The sequence below is a fragment of the Carcharodon carcharias genome, chromosome 3 (assembly GCF_017639515.1).
Source record: "Carcharodon carcharias isolate sCarCar2 chromosome 3, sCarCar2.pri, whole genome shotgun sequence".
NCBI classification, from domain to species: Eukaryota; Metazoa; Chordata; class Chondrichthyes; order Lamniformes; family Lamnidae; genus Carcharodon; species Carcharodon carcharias.
The window spans coordinates 150,429,708-150,447,750 of NC_054469.1; the positions used below are offsets into that span (position 1 = coordinate 150,429,708).

The window sequence follows — 18,043 nt, forward strand, 5'->3', positions numbered from 1 at the left end:
AGCAATGAGGGCCTCCTGAGCATGCCTGCCTCGTCTGGCCAGTGTGAGGACCTCATCATTGTCATCCTCGTCTTCGAGGACCTCCTCATCCCTGTCAGCGTCCTCCTTGTCAGAGACCTCCATCTCCTCCTGTGCCAACTCCTGTCCCCGTTGCAGTGCCAGGTTGTAAAGGGTGCAGCAGGCAACAACGATGCATGACATCATCTGTGGACTATATTGCAGGGCTCCACCAGACTGGTTCGGCACTGGAGTCTCATTTTCAGCATCCTGATGGTCTGCTCCACCAAGTTACAAGTTGCAGCATGAGCCTTGTTATGTCTTCACTCTGCTGCAGTCTGAAGCCGCTGCATGGGTGTCATCAGCCACATCCTCTGTGGGTAGCCCTTGTCCCTGAAGAACCATCCCTGAAGCTTCTGTGGACCTTGGAAGATGTTGGGGATCTGTGACCGACTGAGAATATAGGAGTCGTGGACACTCCATGGAAACCGTGCGCAGATTTGCAGGATGTGTTTGTGGTGGTCGCACACCAGCTGCACATTCAGCGAATGGAATTCCTTGCGGTTGACGTAATTGGCCGCCTGTTGCAGCAGAGATCTTATTGCCACATGAGTGCAGTGGATGGCACCCTGCCCATGTGGGAAGTCTGAGATCTGGGCAAATCCAATTGCTCTTGCATCCTGGCTGTCCTGGTCCCGGGCAAAATGCATAAAGTTGTGTGCCCTCGTGAAGTTGGCATCCATGACCTCATGGATGCATTTGTGGGTACAGGCTTGTGATATTCCACAGAGGTCACCTGTAGAGCCCTGCAAGGAGCTACTGGCATGGAAATTGAGCGCCGCAGTCATTTTCACGGCCACTGGCAGCGGATGCCCTCCATGTCCCCATGGCAACAAATCCTGCAACAGTTGGCAGATGTGACCAACCAGTTCCCTGGACATGTGCAGTCGTCGGCGACACTGGTTTTCCGTCATCTGCAGGAATGAAAGGCTGCGTCTATAGAACCCTGGGTTAAGCTAGACGCCGGCTCGCTGTAGCTCTTTGGCGGCTTGTGTGGGAGCCACAGCCACCCTTTCATCCAGAGGGTGTTGCTCCTTCCTCTGCACAGCCAGGAGCCTCAGCCACTCTGTTCTCGGTCGCCTTCGGTCTCTGTACACCATGAGGCATACAGCTAGGTCACCAGGCTACATGATCCTGATGTCGTACTCCTGTAGGATGAAAGAGAGAGGCTCGTGGGTGTACTAAGAACCTGACTGGGTTCATTCTGAAGGATGTTTAACACATCCCACAGAGTGGTGGCCACCATTTGGATGGACAGAGATTAGTGAGCTGCATGGCTGCCCAAAACCCCACCCACCTCCACCCCACCCCACTCCACTCGACCGATTGGCGGAAACTTCGCCCACTGGACTGCATGCTGTCCTCTCAGCTCAGGCGCCGGCATTCTCCTAACCCGTGGTCCACTGTTAGCTTGAACCATGGGGGAGACTGGTCCAAACCAGGATGGTGAAATTGCAAGGGCCTGTGAGCACCTCCACCAGTGACTGCTTCATGGCCAACTTTAGCAAGGAGGTTGTACAACTTGCCCAGTCGTTCAACTGTTCTGCAGTCCACTAAAATGCTCATTAGTTTGCTGGCCCGAGGTGTGAAAATCTCTGGAGCACTTAGTGACGTTTTGATTGGGCAGAGAAACTAAAGGCCTGACTCCAATAATATTAATGTGGCTGCGCCAGAACTGTCTCAGTTACAGTGGGATGGCCACTTTATACAAGGCGGCCCTAATACGTGGCCACTACCCTTGCCCAACTCCCATCTCGCCCCCCTCCCCGCCCCGCACAAGGTCCCCAGGTCAACCCCGCTTGTGTGCTACCTCCAACTGCAAGGCAGCCCTTGACACCCTTCCTCCCCCGCCCAACGTGCCTTAACAGCAGGCCAGCCCTTGCGCGCACACACCCCATCCCCTCCCCGCAAGTGCCTCAACTGCAGGGCAGCGCTTGATACCCCACTGACCACACCTCAACCGCAGGGCAGCCCTTGCCCCCACCCCCCACAAATGCTCCTCAGCCACAGGGCAGCCCTTGTCCTATCCTCCACAATGCGCCTCAATCTTGAAGCCCAACAGGCGACCCAGGCGAGGGCTCCGCAACGTTACTGTGCAATCACCTCCGAGTTCCCCCGCCAAGTGCACGCCTTATATATGCTGTGGTGAAACACGTTGGTGTGCTGAGCTTATAATGATATGCAGATGTATTACTATGAGGTCCCGATGTCCGATGGCAGGAAATGCGGCGGACGATCGCAAACTGATTTCACGATGTCGTGAAGCCGATTTTTGGTCTTCTTGCCATATTGTCCGGTCACGCCACCAAGCACACTCGACGCCAGCAGGCACAGAAGATTCTGCCCATAGTCTTTTATTCTAAAGAAGAACCCACATTATTGCTTTACCAATCCTTGTCATTTAACTGGTATGTTTGCAACAAATAGAAGAATGTAATGACCAACCAACTTGTAAGTAAGACCCTTTATAGCACCATACATATGATCTAAAGCTTCTTCACTTAAACTCCTAGCTTGTTAGTTGTTCTCACCCAGTGCAGTAGTTTTGATGCTAAAGTTAGGCTTGCTGGCTTGACTTAGGGTGCGAGGGTGGAAATATCTACCACTGGAAGCAGCTGGAACTGTAATGCAATTTCCTTGATCCTGTGAGTAATTAGTGTGGTGCAGACCTGCAACCAATTGCTCAATTATACAGCACCCTGACTGTGGCCTTTGGGCAACATTTTTGTGGGATCATGGGCCTCAACAAAAGATGACTGAATAATGCTGCTCTATATAAATTCCCTTCTGAATTCTCTATCCCATAAATATCAGTTACCCTGTATGCAATACACTCCTAAATTTTTGTTGTACAGTATTTTGCATTTATGGGCAATGAAGTTACACTAAATAACTCCTTTTAAGCACATTCCATTGTCAGTTTTATTCAGTGGTACCATCTTAGCCTCTGAATCACAAGATTGAATGTTCAAGCCTCACATCAGTAGTTCTGCATTTTTTTTATTCACGGGATGTGGGCTTCGCTGGCTGGGCCAGCATTTAGTGTCCATCCCTAGTTGCCCTTCAGAAGGTGGCGGTGAGCTGCCACCTTGAACGGCTGCAGTCCATGTGGTGTAGGTACACCCACAGTAGGGTGTTCCAGGATTTTGACCCAAAGACAGAGAAGGAACGGCAATATGTTTCCAAGTCAGGATGGTGAGTGACTTGCAGGGGAACTTCCAAATGGTGGTGTTCCTATTAATCTACTGCCGTTGTCCTTCTAGGTGGTAGTGAACATGGGTTTGGAAGGTGCTGTCTTAGGAGCTTTAGTGAATTCCTTCCATGCCTCTTGTAAATGGTATACACTGCTGCTACTGTACATTGGTGGTGGAGGGAATGAATGTTTGTGGATGTGGTGCCAATCAAACAGACTGCTTTGTCCTGGATGGTGTCAAGCTTCTTGAGTGTTGTGAGAGCTGCACTCATCCAGGCAAGTGCGGAGTATTCCATCACATTCCTGACTTGTGCCTTGTAGATGGTGGACAGACTTTGAGGAGTCAAGAGATGAGTTACTCGTCGCACGATTCCTAGTCCTTGATCTGCTCTTGTAGCCGCGGTATTTATATGGCTACTCCAGGTCAGTTTCTGATCAGTGGTAACCCCCAGGATGTTGATACTGGGGATTCCGTGATGGTAATGCCATTGAATATCAAGAGGCGATGGTTAGATTCCCTCTTGTTGGAGATGGTCATTTGCTTGGCATTTGTGTGGCGTGAATGTGACTTGCCACTTGTCAGCCCAAGCCTGGATATTGTCCAGGTCTTGCTGCATTTGGACATGGACTGTTTCAGTATCTGAGGAGTCGGGAATGGTGCTGAACATTGTGCAATCATCAGCAAACATCCCCATTTCTGACCTTATGATGGAAGGAAGGTCATTGATGAAACAGTTGAAGATGGTTGGGCCTAGGACGCTACCCTGAGGAACTCCTGCAGTGATGTCCTGGAGCTGAGATGACTGACCTCCAACAACCACAACCATCTTCCTTTGTGGTACGTATGACTCCAAAGAGTGGAGAATTTTCCTCCTGATTCCCATTGACTCCAGTTTTGCTTGGGCTCCATGATGCTACACTCGGTGAAATGCTGCCTTGATGTTGAAGGGCAGTCACTCTCATCTCACCTCGGGAGTTCAGCTCTTTTGTCCATGTTTGAATCAAGTCTGTAATGAGGTCAGGAGCTGAGTGGCCCTGGCGGAACCCAAACTGGGCATCAGTGAGCAGGTTATTGTTAAGCAAGTGCCACTTGATAACACTGTTGATGACCCTTCCATCACCTTACTGATGATCGAGAGTAGACTGATGGGGCGGTAATTGGCCTGGTTGGATTTTTCCTGCTTTTTTGTGTACAGGACATACTTGGGCAATTTTCCACATAGCCGGGTAGATGTCAGTGTTGTGGCTGTACTGGAAGGGGTGCAGCAAGTTCTGGAGCACAAGTCTTCAGTACTATTGCTGGAATATTGTCAGGGCCCATAGCCTTTGCAGTATCCAGTGCCTTCAGCCATTTCTTAATATCATGTGGAATGAATCGAATTGGCTGAAGACTGGCATCTGTGATGCTGGGACCTCCGGAGGAGGCCGAGATGGATCATCCACTTGGCACATCTGGCTGAAGATTGTTGCGAATGCTTCAGCCTTACCTTTTGCGCTGCTGTGCTGGGCACCTCCATCATCGAGGATGGGGATATTTGTGGAGCCTCCTCCTCCAATGAGTTGTTTAATTGTCCACCACCATTTACGACAGGATGTGGCAGGACTGCAGAGCTTAGATCTGATCCATTGGTTGTGAGATCACTTAGCTCTGTCTATCACTTGCTGCTTATGCTGTTTGGTACGCAAGTAATTCTGTTTTATAGCTGCACCAGGTTGACACCTAATTTTTAGGTATGCCTGATGCTGCGTCTGGCATGCTCTCCTGCACTCCTGTAATATAGCTGAAGCATGGAGGCAGTACCACATTGTTGGTGGTGCCATCTTTTAGTTAAGATGTTAAGCCAAGGCCCTGTCTGTCTTTTTGGGTAGTTGTAAGAAATCCGTGAGACTTTCTAAGTGCCGTTTGTAGGCTGCTGCATTTGCCTTCACAACTTCAAAAGATTTAATTGGCATTAAAGCACATTTGGATTACCTGAGGAGGTGAAAGGCAAAAAAGAATGCAAGTTTATTCTTTGCAATATAAATTCATGAAAAATTCACATGTTTATAGTTTACTTTGATTAGAATGTCCACAGTGATGTGTTTATGTTTTGAAAGCCCCCACAGGTTGCAACAGTATTTTGGTGGATGCTATTTTATAGTGAAAGGCAAATTATTTCAAATTATACATTGAGCTTTTAATGAACACCTGCTTTGCTCCCCGTTACTGCCTTAACCGAAAAGTTAAATGTGAAAAAATAGCTTCCCTGAATCCAGACAATGATCTTCTGTCCAAATTCTTAACATAGTTTGCACTGAATGTAATTTAGTCAGCAGATCTTATTGCTGTCTTCCTGCTGAGTTTCTTGCCTCTGGCCCTGACCCATGTAGTCAATCAAGTTAAATGGCTGCTGATACCATGGCAAGAAGGATAATATATAATAAAAATTATTTAAGGATTTGAAGGATTTGATCCAATTACTTATAAAAAAAAAAGAAAGCTTGCTACATTCTTTAAGCTCTCAACTTTGTTATAAACATAAGCAGGCTGGATTTTTCTCCGGTGCTTAGTTGTTGGTGGGAGGAAAATTGAATGGAACTGCCTGCCACCAAATCCTTGTCCCAGAAATGGCTGTATTAAATTTTCTGCTCCCCTATTGATGATGAATGACTTCACTCACCCCACCCTCACCCGACTATGTGCAAATATCAGCAGATGGGTAAAGATTTGGGGATTATTCCCATCGGAGCAGAAATAGGTAAGGAAAGTGCAATACATTTTTTAAAGGAAAATTGTATAAATATTTGAAGCTAATGATGATACAGGGCGATGGAGAGCATACAGGGTAATAGGATTAATCGGTAGGGGTTGGGGGGGCTGCGAAATATTGCACATGCTGGAAATCTGAAACATTAACTTAAAATGCAGGTCTAGTAACATCAGATATAATCCTTTGTGAATTCTGACGAAAGGCTATACCTAACCTTTTGTTTTCTTCGGGATGCTGACTGACCTGCTGAGTGTTACCAACATTTTGTGTTTTTGTTGCAGTGGGATATGTTTATAGATTTTTCTATAGCAAAGAAATGACGCAGATGCACGGCCCAATGATTTAATTCTGGGGTAAATTCCAGTAACTCTTTCAGGTGCTACTGCAGCAGTGAACCACCTACCCACTCATCTCACCCGAACCCCATCCAAGAGGATAAATGCCTAAAGAGGGCACTAATAGCACTGGAAGTGCACCATGACTATTTACTGAAGGGCCATTCCAGGAAAATTGGGATGATTCTTTTTAGAAATTTTGTGTTTTTCTCTGGTGCTAAACCTGCCACTGAGAAAAACTAGTCCATAATACTTTCCCAAAATATTTAACCTGGAACATAAAGATTATTATTTAAATATTGCTTAAAAGAGAGAAGTGTTACTGAAGCTTTTCATCTTGTACATAACAGGACAATAGAAGACTGCCAAATTTCAAACAATCACAATTTATATAATAGGAGAAAAGAATGCCAATTGGTTGGCAAATTGACTCTAATTGGCCATGGAGAAAGAAAAGGGGATCTATAGGTTCCCCAAGCTCCTAGTTAATTCAAAAAAGGCGCAAGGCTTGAACATATTCCTTTTGTTTGTAGAGAATGGGTCCATGCGTATCAATGTATATCATTTCTTGCAAGCATAAATGAACCAAATTATTAAATTGGTTGCTAGTTTAGCTTTTAGATGAAAAGCTTCAGCAACATGTCTCTTTATTCAGCGGTTATCATTTACAAGTAGCAGTAAGATTATTTAAAGTATATTGCCCAACACATGTATTGTTAAAAATGACTAATGCTGCCTGCTGAAATTCTTTTCAAAATCAATATGACTTTAAAAAATGCTATCACAGATCTTTTTATAGTCACTGTAATTTTTATTTATTAATGATCGCATGATAAAAGTTCAAATGTTTCTACACAGGAAAAAGAAAACACGATATTTGGGGAGGTGTTGGCATAGTGGTATTATCACTGAACTAGTATTCTAGAAATCCAGGTTAATGCTCTAGGGACCTGGGTTCGAATCCCACCACGGTAGATGGTGAAATTTGAATCTAATAAAAAAAACCTGGAATTAAAAATCTGATGACGAATCATCTGTCCTTTCGGGAAGGAGATCTGCTGACCTTACCTGGTCTGGCCTACATGTGACAGCAGTGTTAAATGCCCTCTAAATAAGAGCAATTGGGGATGGGCAATAAATGTTGGCCCAGCCAGGGACGCCCACCTCCCATGAACGAATATAAAACAAAATTCTGGATTTATTTTAGTAAGCAAACCTTTGATGTTTTGACCTTTGATGTTTCAACCTTTCATGTTTCAGATATGTTTGAGTTTCCCTGACTACTTTAAGTTTTCACTTGAACCTCCATTTAAAGCTGCATGCAATCTGCATGTTCCCAAACTACGTTGGGTTCCTGCTAATTTAATCATTTCGTATAATAATATTTTTGCACTCTTTCCTGGACTATATCATTAATGTAGTGCCAAAGTCCCTCCACACACACATTGAAAACAAAACAATCTTTTCACTAATTAATGAAAAGCAAATAAATAAGAATTGTTATAAAGCTTGCATTTCCCACTGCACCAGTGAGTCCTGTTTTGTTGGTGTTGTCACAATACAGAACATCTTTAGGATGTCAAGATATCAATGCTAGTTTGAATCCAGGTCTAGTTTATCACTGGTGCCAAAGTATTCTCAGGTTGTTAGCTTTAAACGGTAATTGCTAATGTTATGTGTTCAACATCCCATTTATTATCACTGCCAGTGCAAATACTATAAGTTATAATTACTGGTCTGAAATTAATGTTATAAATGTACCAGTCAGCACTCAACTCAGTACAAGTGTCATACTGATATAACATTGTAGGTATGAGCAGGACTGCAGGGTGACATTTTCACTGTTTGATCCTGCGCCAATCAAGATTTAAAAGTGCTGTGGCTTCTAACCCTTATCACTCAACATCATTTTGACCACGCCCCTGCAGCACTTCTGAATTGTTGAACATAATAATGTGGTTGGGCAGAGCTCCAGCAATGATCTGAAAACAGTTTAGTGTTACACCATTTTGACCACTTTTACAGTTGCCATCTGAAAGCCTTAGTGATATGCTGTAGCTACAATTTTGGGCCTAGCAGTGCACAGAAACTTTCACTGTGCTGGCTTCAAAAGTGCACTACAATGCTGCCAGTGTAAAATTAGTCATCCCTGCTATAACTGATTTAATCATGATTACCTCCTAAAGACAGTCTTGCATCAGTTTAACACGCTGTTCACAGTACAACTTCTGGAAAAAAAACACTGGGGGATATTTTCCTCAATGGCAGAATCAGTGCTGTAAATGACATGGGTGGGACTTTCAATCCCACTCTGTTTTGTTTTGTTTCATTTTCTTTGTTGAGATTAATTTGTATTCTTGGTGGACTTCAAGTGCACTAGCGTTCTTCCTTGGGAATCTCAACAGAATTCAATGCCAAATTTTGCAATGATTGCTATTCCTTACACCAAAATTCATAGAGTCACATGGCAGGATTTTGCCTGCAGTCTTCGGGACACGCACTTCGGGGTCACAGCCCCACATTGTGTGAGGAACAGTCACCTGGCAGTGATTTTCCCTGAATTGGCCAATTAGTTTCCCTGACTAGTGGCCAAAGGGCAAGCTCACTGTCCAATTAAGCATGATGGCTGGACTCTTGAAGCTGGAGGCCAGTTGGAAGCCAAAACTGGGAGAGCTGGTCCACAGACTAGTCAAGGAGCAGCCTGAAATTTTCATATTCACCAAATCATACCTTACAGCCAATATCCCAGACACCACCATCACAGCCCTGGGTATGCTGTACCCCACGAGAGGACAGACCCATCAGTGGTGGCATCATAGTGGTTTACAGCTGGGTTAAACATTCACTCCTTCCACCACTGGCACACAGTGGCAGCAGTGCGTACCATATACAAGATGTACTGTAGCAACTCAGCGAGCTTCCTTCAGTAGCACCTTCCAAACCTTTGACCTCTAAGGAGGTCAAATGATGATGCATGGGAACACCACCACCTGCAAGTTCCCATCCAAGCCACACACCATCCTGACTTGGAACTGTCTCACCATTCCTTCAGTGTTGCTCGATCAGAATCCTGGAACTCCCTTCCTAACATCACTGTGGGTTTACCTACACCACATGAACTGCAGTGGTTCAAGAAGGCAACTCACTGCCAACTTCTCAAGGACAATTAGGGATGGGTAACAAGTGCTGGCCTAACCAGCAACACCCATATCTCATGAAAGGATTTAAAAAAAACAGACCAGCAGTTTGTGTAAAAAGAACCATAGTAGGTTAGTAAGGGACAGTAAGAGTAACAAAGTAAATAGGGAATTAGTGACTAAGGTAATGTCCGGAAAATTAGTACAAGTCAAAACTAAAGGTACCATATCTGAATGTGCAAAGCATTTGCAACAAATTAAATTAATTAATAGCACAGATAGAAATTAATAGGTTTGATCTAATAGCCATTAAGGAGGCATGGGAAGGAATTTAATGCCACCCGGAGGCGAGTTCAGGTGGGAGGATGTGGGGTGTCGGTCTGATTTGGTGCAGGAAGGCTTATGGGTAGCCTTCCTGCCTGGAGACCAATTGAGGCCCTTAGGTGGCCATTTAGGGATCAAATGTAAGGGCCACATCCTGCCACTGCTGGTTGAATACCATCTGGGCAGGCTGCCTGCAAACCCTATTGGGTTTGCCAGAGGCCTAACAGGGGTTTCCTTTGTCCATGAGCACTTTCTGCCAGTCGAAAGACAGCCCTTCCCCTTGCCAGCAACTCCCTCCTCACAACTCTCAACCTGCCCACACGTAGCTCTATTTGGGGATCCAGCAGCGATCCTGATGGTAGACCTCACTTTAGTACTGGCAGTGGCCACTGCTCCCAGTGGCACTGCCACTGCTGGAGAGCTGTTAGCCTCTGATTGGCCAGTTGTTCTCGGGAGTAGGATTTCTGCCCCACTGGGGGATTAATTGGACCAGAGTGCCGATGCTGCCCGGAATGTAATTGTGTCAGGCCTCGTGGAGTAAAACGACACCAGGTTCCACTTTTATTCCAACTGGTGGGCTAGATCACCCTCACCCACATTAAATCGTGGCCATGGTTGCAAAGTGACCAAGATTAAGAACTAAAAATTCAGGATACTTAACTTTTTGAAGAAATGGGCAAAATGGAACAGGCATAGGGTAATAAAAGATGGGAAAAACAGTGGAAAGAAAGTATCATAGCTCAGAAAATCAAGAAGTGGGATTAGTTTGGGTGGAGCTAAGAAACAGTAAGGGCTGAAATTCATTGCTGGGAGTTGCTTATAGGCTTTTTAACAATAGTTTTAGTGTAGGGCAGAGTATATGAATCAGGAAATTAGAAGCACATGTAGCAAGGGTAATACAGCAATCGTGTAGTCTTTAATCTTCTTATAGACTGGGCAAACCAAATTTGCAGTAATAATATGGAGGACGAATTCATGGAATGTATACCAGTTTCCTAGGTAAGCATATTGAGAAACTAACTGGGGAACAGGCTGTTTTGGATCTTGTGTTGTGCAATGAGAAAAGGTTAATTAATAAACTTGTGGTAATGAACTAACTGGGGAGTAGTGACCATACTGTGATAGTATTTTATATCAAGTTTGAAAGTGATTTAGTTAAGTCCGAAACTGGATTCTTAAATCTAAACTAAACAAACTGCATAGGTATGAGGAGCAAGTTGGCTAAAGTAGATTATGAAAATGCATTAAACGATATGACAGTAGATATGCAATGGCTGGCGTTTAAATACAAACATATATGTGAGCGTCTGAATTAGAAGCAGGAGTAGGCCATTCTGCCCCTCGAGCCTGCTCCTCCATTAATATTAATTAATACATGGCATGCAACAAATGCACATTCCTCTCAGCCAGAAACCTCCCACACAAAATTAGTCCAACCATGGCATTTGAGGAGTTAAAGACAGTACTAGATCAAAGGAAGAGGTATATAATGTTGCCAAAATGGGTAGTAAGCCTGAGGATTTTAGAACTCAGCAAAGGAGGACCAGGAAATTAATAAGGAACAAGAAAAGAGAATATGAGAGTAGACTAGCAAAAGATATAAAAACAAGAGACATGCTATCTAAGCCTTTTGTCTTGCACTCATCAGGACAGCTCGCAAGGTAAACCAACAGTATCTTGTGAGCTATACTGATGAGTGCAAGATGAAAAGCTTCAATAGCATGTCTCTCTTTCCAACAATTCTCAAATTCTGTGCTGCCAAAATTGTGAATCTTTCTATAGGTTTGTAAATAGGAAGAGATTAGTGAAAATAAACATGGGCCATTAAAGGCATGGACAGGTGAAATTATAATAGGGAGTAACAGAATGGCAGAGGTATTTAACAAATACTTTATATCTGTCTTCATTGTGGCAGACACAGAAGAACATTCTAGAAATAATGGGAAACCAAGGGTCTAGTGAGAGGGAGAAACTTAAAGAAATCAGTACAAGTGAAGAAATAGTACTGGAGAAATTAATGGAACTAAGTGGTGACAAGTTGCCTTGTTCTGAAACCTATATCCTTGGGCTGCAGAGATAGTGAATGCATTGGTTTTGATTTTCCAGAATTCCTTTGTTCCTTGAACAATTCCCAAGGATTGGAAGGTAGCAAACTTAAGCCAATTATTTAAGAGCAGAGGAAGAAACAAAACGGGGAAATATAGGCCAGTTAGCCTAATATCAATAGTAGACAAAATGCTACAATATCTTACCGGGAACTGGTAACAGAGCACTCAGAAAATCAGAATATGGTTGAGCAGAGGCAACATGGATTTATGGAAGGAAAATCATGTTTGACAAATCTTGAGTTTTTTGAGGATGTACCTTGTAGGAGGGATAAAGGGAAACCAAGCATGCAGTACATTTGGATAAGGTGCTACACAAGAGGTTATTACACAAAATTAGGACTAATGGTATTGGGGATAATATATTAGCATGGATTGACGATTGGTTAATGGACTGAAAACAGAGTTAAAATAAACTGAACATTTTCAAATTTGTAGATTATAACCAGCGGGGTACCGTAAGGTACCTCAGCTATTTACAATCTATATCAATGACTTAGGTGAGGAGACTGTCTATAAGGTATTCAAGTTTGCTTGATGCAAATTTAGCTGGGAAAGTTAGCAGGAAGGTGAATGCAAAGAGGCCACAGAAGGATATAGATTGGTTGGGTAGGTGGGCAAGAACATGGTAGATGGAATAGAATGTGATGAAATGCAAAGTTATCCACTTAGCTATGAAAACTGAAAAAGCAGAATATATTTTGAATAGTGAGAGGCTGGGAAATGTTTGCACTCAAAGCGACCAGAGTGTGCTTGAACATGAATCATAAGAAGTTGACATGCTGGTGCAGCAAACAATTAGGACAGCAAATTATATGTTAGCTTTAGTTACAAAGGGATTAGAGTTTTTTTATGCTTTCATGTGTTGTGGTGTCAATGTCAAGGCCAGCATTTGTTGTCCATCCCTAATTGCCATGAATTGAGTGGCTTGTTAGGTCACTTCAGAGGGAAGGTAAGAGTCAACCACATTGCTTTGGGCCTGGAGTCACATGTAAGCCAGACCTTTAAGGATAGCAGGTTTCCTTCCCTAAAGGATATTAGTGAACGAGATTGGTTTTTAACAACAATCAATGACGGTTGTCATGGTCACCATTACTGAGACCAGCTTTATATTCCAGATTTATTAATTGAATTTAAATTCCACCAGCTGCTGTGGTGGCATTTGAGCTCATGCCCTAGAGCATTAACCTGGATTGCCAATCCATTGACATTGCGACTATACCACCTTCTTCCCCTGAAAGAGTATGAGTAAACAAGTCTTACCACAGTTACGCAGGGTATTGGTGAGGCCAACCTGGAGCATTGTGTGGAGTTTTGGTCCCCTTACATTAGGAAAGATAGACTTACCCTTGGGAGAGTGCAATAAAGGTTCACTAAACTAGTTCCTGGATTGAAGGGATTGTCTTTTGAGGAGAGATTGAGTAGACCCGGCCTATATTCCCTGGAATTTAGAAGGATGAGAGGATCTATTGAAATATAAAAATAAATCTGGACAAGGTAGATGCTAAAAAAATGTTTCATCTGATTTGGGAATCTAGAACACCCACCCTCCAATACCAACCATTGGCAGGCGGACCTGCTCCAGTGCTCCACACATTGCCACTGTGTGCATCAGGCACCGCCCACCAGGTAAATCCACCAACAGATGGCCCCCTTAATCTGAGCAATTAAAATGGAGTAAAAACTGAGTATATTATTATTCCAGATGGGGAAAGTTTGGGAAGGTGCAATTGAAATGGAAGATCTTGTTCAATGGTGCAGCAGATTCGAAGGGCCAAATGACCTACTACAGTTCCTGGTTCTTCTGTAGTGGCTAGAGTATTGTATAAGAGTCATGAGTTCAGATCCCACTGTGGTAAGTTGTTGAACTGAAATATATAACAAGGTATCCATATATCCCCTGAAAATATGACTGGAACATATTGATCTTCAGACAAAAGGCCTGGCTGACTCTTAAGTGACCCGGCTAGTCACTTGTTGCCACAGAAGGCCTGCAACCACTATCCAAGAGCTATTAGGTATGGGAAATTAAAACATTGTGCAAAATTTAAAAAAAAACACTGACTTTTGCATGTGCACTATTGATAAGAAAAACACCGTTGCTGAAAGTCTTACATAAAAAACGTTAACTGCTTGAATAATGCAGGATTTTTGCCATTTTTGTCATCAATTTGAAAGAGAAAGATAGGCTCACCATTCATCAAAACTGAATGATGTAGAGTTTGTAAAGAATGTTATTAGAACTATCTAAATGCCTGCACTTTCTGGCAGCCAATAATAAAGGTCACATTATAAAGTATTAATAAACATGTTATTGCTTTGACAATCCTGCATGAATATCCTGGAACTGGTCAATGTGGATATGTTCAATCATCCTTGCAAGTAGGAAAGTTAATTTTGTTGATAGTTACAAATCTTATCTGCCAATGACGTGACTAAACTAAGGTGCCACAAGTTTAAGGCAAAAGTGAGCACAGAAAGCACTATTGTTTAAAATAAAAAAGGTTGTTTCTCTTGGAACCAGCTGTGAAAAGTGAAGATAAAGAACACTAGTCCTATAAAGACGGTTTCATATGTTGACCCCTACTGTGTGCTTTGTAACTGGTGCTTTTGTGTGTTCCATCTGTCAGACCATCTGGCTTCATCTTTCATTTCTTTATCCACCTTTCTGTTTTTCAGGTCCATACATTCAGAGGTCCTCACTGGTGTGAATACTGTGCCAACTTTATGTGGGGCCTAATTGCTCAGGGAGTGAGGTGTTCAGGTACAGTCCGATTTTATTCTGCATATTTTGGGATATACACTTCAAGATCGTTCACATAAAACACTAGCCAGTCATTAAATATAGTTTTGCAATTCAGTGAAACTTGTTAACTCTTTTCACTGAAAGCATTTAAATAAACATAATTGATTTAGGTAGAAATTTGCAGCTCATGTTTATGGAGAAAAGGTGAATCTAGAATTAACAGAAGCAAATAGTGTGCTGTAAAATTGCAACTGCACAAAGGTACATTTTAAATCAGTTAATGGTAGTGATTTTAAGAAAGCTATTCTAATGCAAGTTTCTAAATATTTACCTGGCTGTGGTGGAACAATATTACAAATAACTGATTTTTTTTTGTGGGCAACAATGTGGAAGTTATTAAAATGTTCTAGGCTTCCTGTTTCAGATTGCTCTGCTTTATAGTAAATTCTATGTTTAACCAAATAGGCCAAGGGCCTTTTCTGTGTCTTGTTACCTAATTCTTTTTTCCCCCAGAGTGTAGCAATGTATTTGTTATGACCTGCCCGTCTTAATGTGTTTTTCACTCTCTTGGGTGTAACCATTTTCATTTCAATCTTAGCTGTTCTGTTCTGTAAGAGTTAACCCATTGTTATTAATTTCTATAGCTAAATGAGCAAGTACACTGACCAAATCTAGAGGTGTTACTGGTGCGACTAATTACCTGGGTTGTTAGACAATTTGAGGTCCTTAGGTCAATTGTTGTTGCTGGATCATTTTACTCCACCATCGATACAATCTACTGACATATCTCAACAAAGTGAGAGATGGGTGTATGCAGTTAAACAATCTTCACTCTTAGTACACTCGTAAGTTACTGTACAAATAGTGCAGAGGTCTCTTAATTTTTCTGTTTTTATTTTTTAATTTTCTTCATTAGAACTAGAGATCTAATTAAAATGAATAAATGAATAGATCTTGTTCCACAACAATATAGCATGACATTGTCCTTAATGAAGGACTACACATTTTTTGTTTTATTAGATAAATGCATCATTATCAACTCATTCTTAGGAGCATGAATAATCTGCTTCTCATAATCAGTGCTCGGTACACTGAAAGAGACAACACTGATCTAATTGATGGTTGACTAATGCAGCACAGACAGAATTTCAGAATGCCCTTGGATTAGAACAGACTAGCTTCTCCCAGGGTTCAGTGAATTTATCCAGTGAGTAGCTCAGCCATGTTAGACAAGATGGTTTAATGTTCAATCTCTGGCCTTATAAAGTTAGTTGAACTCAGCCAAATCAGTTATAGTGGGTATGTCCTCAACGTATTTGGCCTAACAAAGGAACTATTACCAGAGTTCTTGACGCTGATTGCTATTCAACAGTCCCATTGAAAATGCACGTGAACGTTGTTTGAGGACAGTACTAGGCTCTATGGTGGTGCCCCTCAGTCAAATTGCTTGTCAACACTCCCTGTCAAGCTCAAAAATGAATAACACTGGCTTAATGAGGTTGCTGGAGGGAAACCAATACTGCATCAAGGAATCAGCACCGACAGGAGGATGATGTAAATTAATGAGGATAACAAAATAGCATACACAAAAGTAGCATTATCAACAATTTTTATGTAATAAATAAATTGAAAGTGTATAAAGATATTGGTTTAAATTGGTTTCAAGGAAGTAACATGGCTGAAATAACTGGTTTATCAACATATTAACCAAGAATGTCTCTATTGGAATGTAATTTGAGTATGTTATTCTCTATAATTTATACAAACATAATGATGTTTTATCTATTTTGTATTCAATTTATAGTTCTATTTTGCTGATGAGAGCCAGTTGTAGAGTACAGAAACACAGACTGTCAGTTATGACTACATAGTAAGGCCAGAAATACTGTTAGAATTTATTTTACTGCATGGCACAAGGAAATGCCTTAATCTCTACATGTTATACCCCGAGTAGAACTAAGGTCATTTGCATAGACAGTGGATAATGAAACTGCAAAAACGGTCTTAAGAGAATGATCTTTGATATGAACTATTAACAGTTTTTCGGAAATGTTATTCCATTAGTGGTATCTTGTGAGCCTGTACCAAATTCAATAGTTATGAATTCACAGAAGTTATTAATCTTTTAAAATAACACCACCAACCTGTGTTAAAGTGAACCTCAATAGTAAGGTCAGAGATTACTATATTCTTGTTTTATTTTACTATTGCTTATTACTTATTTTCATTTTATTACTGTTTAAATTCAGCCACAATAAACCAAGATAACCATGCAATATGAAGAATAGCAATATGAAGAAACACCTGGATAGGTGTTTGAAACATAATCCAAGTTTAAAATAAAGTGCTAAGTGATGCTATGCAATCACTGAGTCCAATAACTATGGTTTTATCCGATACTTCTGCCTAAAAGGTTTTATAATGTGATCTAACTATGTTGTAAATTATATTCTATTTTTGTAATTCCTATAGCTGTGGCATTTTACTTAGTGAAAAATTAGCCTCATTAGGAGAAAGCAAGCATTTTTGAGAGATTTACTTTTATTATCTGATTAGTTGATCACAACTGCCTTTAAAAAGACATCAAACTCACATGTTTAAGGATACACTTTTTTCTCAACAGGTAATACCAGTTACTATAATTGGACTTTACTCCTTCTCATCCAAAGACTATACTTTTAGAATAATCTGTCATTGCAAATTTGTATGACCAAATCATTAAAAATGACCCTTTTTGCAATAATCTATTTAATGGATTAAAAGTAATTTTATGCATGCTACAACAGTCACTTTCAAATATCAAACCCAGATTAAATTTGCTTTTTAGGATTCAATAGCTGATTTACCCATTTATAATTAAGTAGAAATATGAAATGCAAATATTCAGTAAATTACTAAAAGTACAATATAGAATAGAATAGTAATGGGAAAAATTCATATGGCCAATTACATTTCAAAGGTATCCCTTCTGGTAATATATTGAATATCTGCAGGGGAAAAAGTCCTTCCTTTGAATAGCAAATTCTATTTTTATCCACTTTCACTATTAATATAAGGTATCGTAGAAAATTGTCTTGCCACAAGAACATTGCATCTGATATCTCTTCATAAAATGAAAGGGCTAACTGGAACAAAAAAAAGTGTTGGAAATACACAGCAGGTCTCAGCGTGCATCTATAAAGCAAAAGTACAATGTTTGATATGTATTTTTCAATGGTCATAATGCTGCAGGATTTGTGTTGAGATACAAATGGTGATGCTATCAGTTTTGATCATTCACAGTGGAGGAAATCTGATATTAACTTCTGAAATATGCATGTTCATTGTTCGGTTTAGAAATTCAGAAGTTGCTGTCAGAGATACCCTGCTTCTCCACAGGATGTGCAGTTGAAGTCT

General features: G+C 41.5%; 1 protein-coding gene across 1 annotated transcript in view; it reads left to right on the forward strand.

Moving 5' to 3' along the window:
• Positions 1 to 18,043, forward strand: part of chn2 (chimerin 2) — a 383,216-nt gene that overhangs the window by 313,669 nt on the left and 51,504 nt on the right. Inside the window, exon 8 of the mRNA XM_041184893.1 lies at positions 14,581 to 14,665. Within this exon, the coding sequence (XP_041040827.1) occupies positions 14,581 to 14,665 (85 nt within the window). The remainder of the gene's footprint in view (positions 1 to 14,580; positions 14,666 to 18,043) is intronic.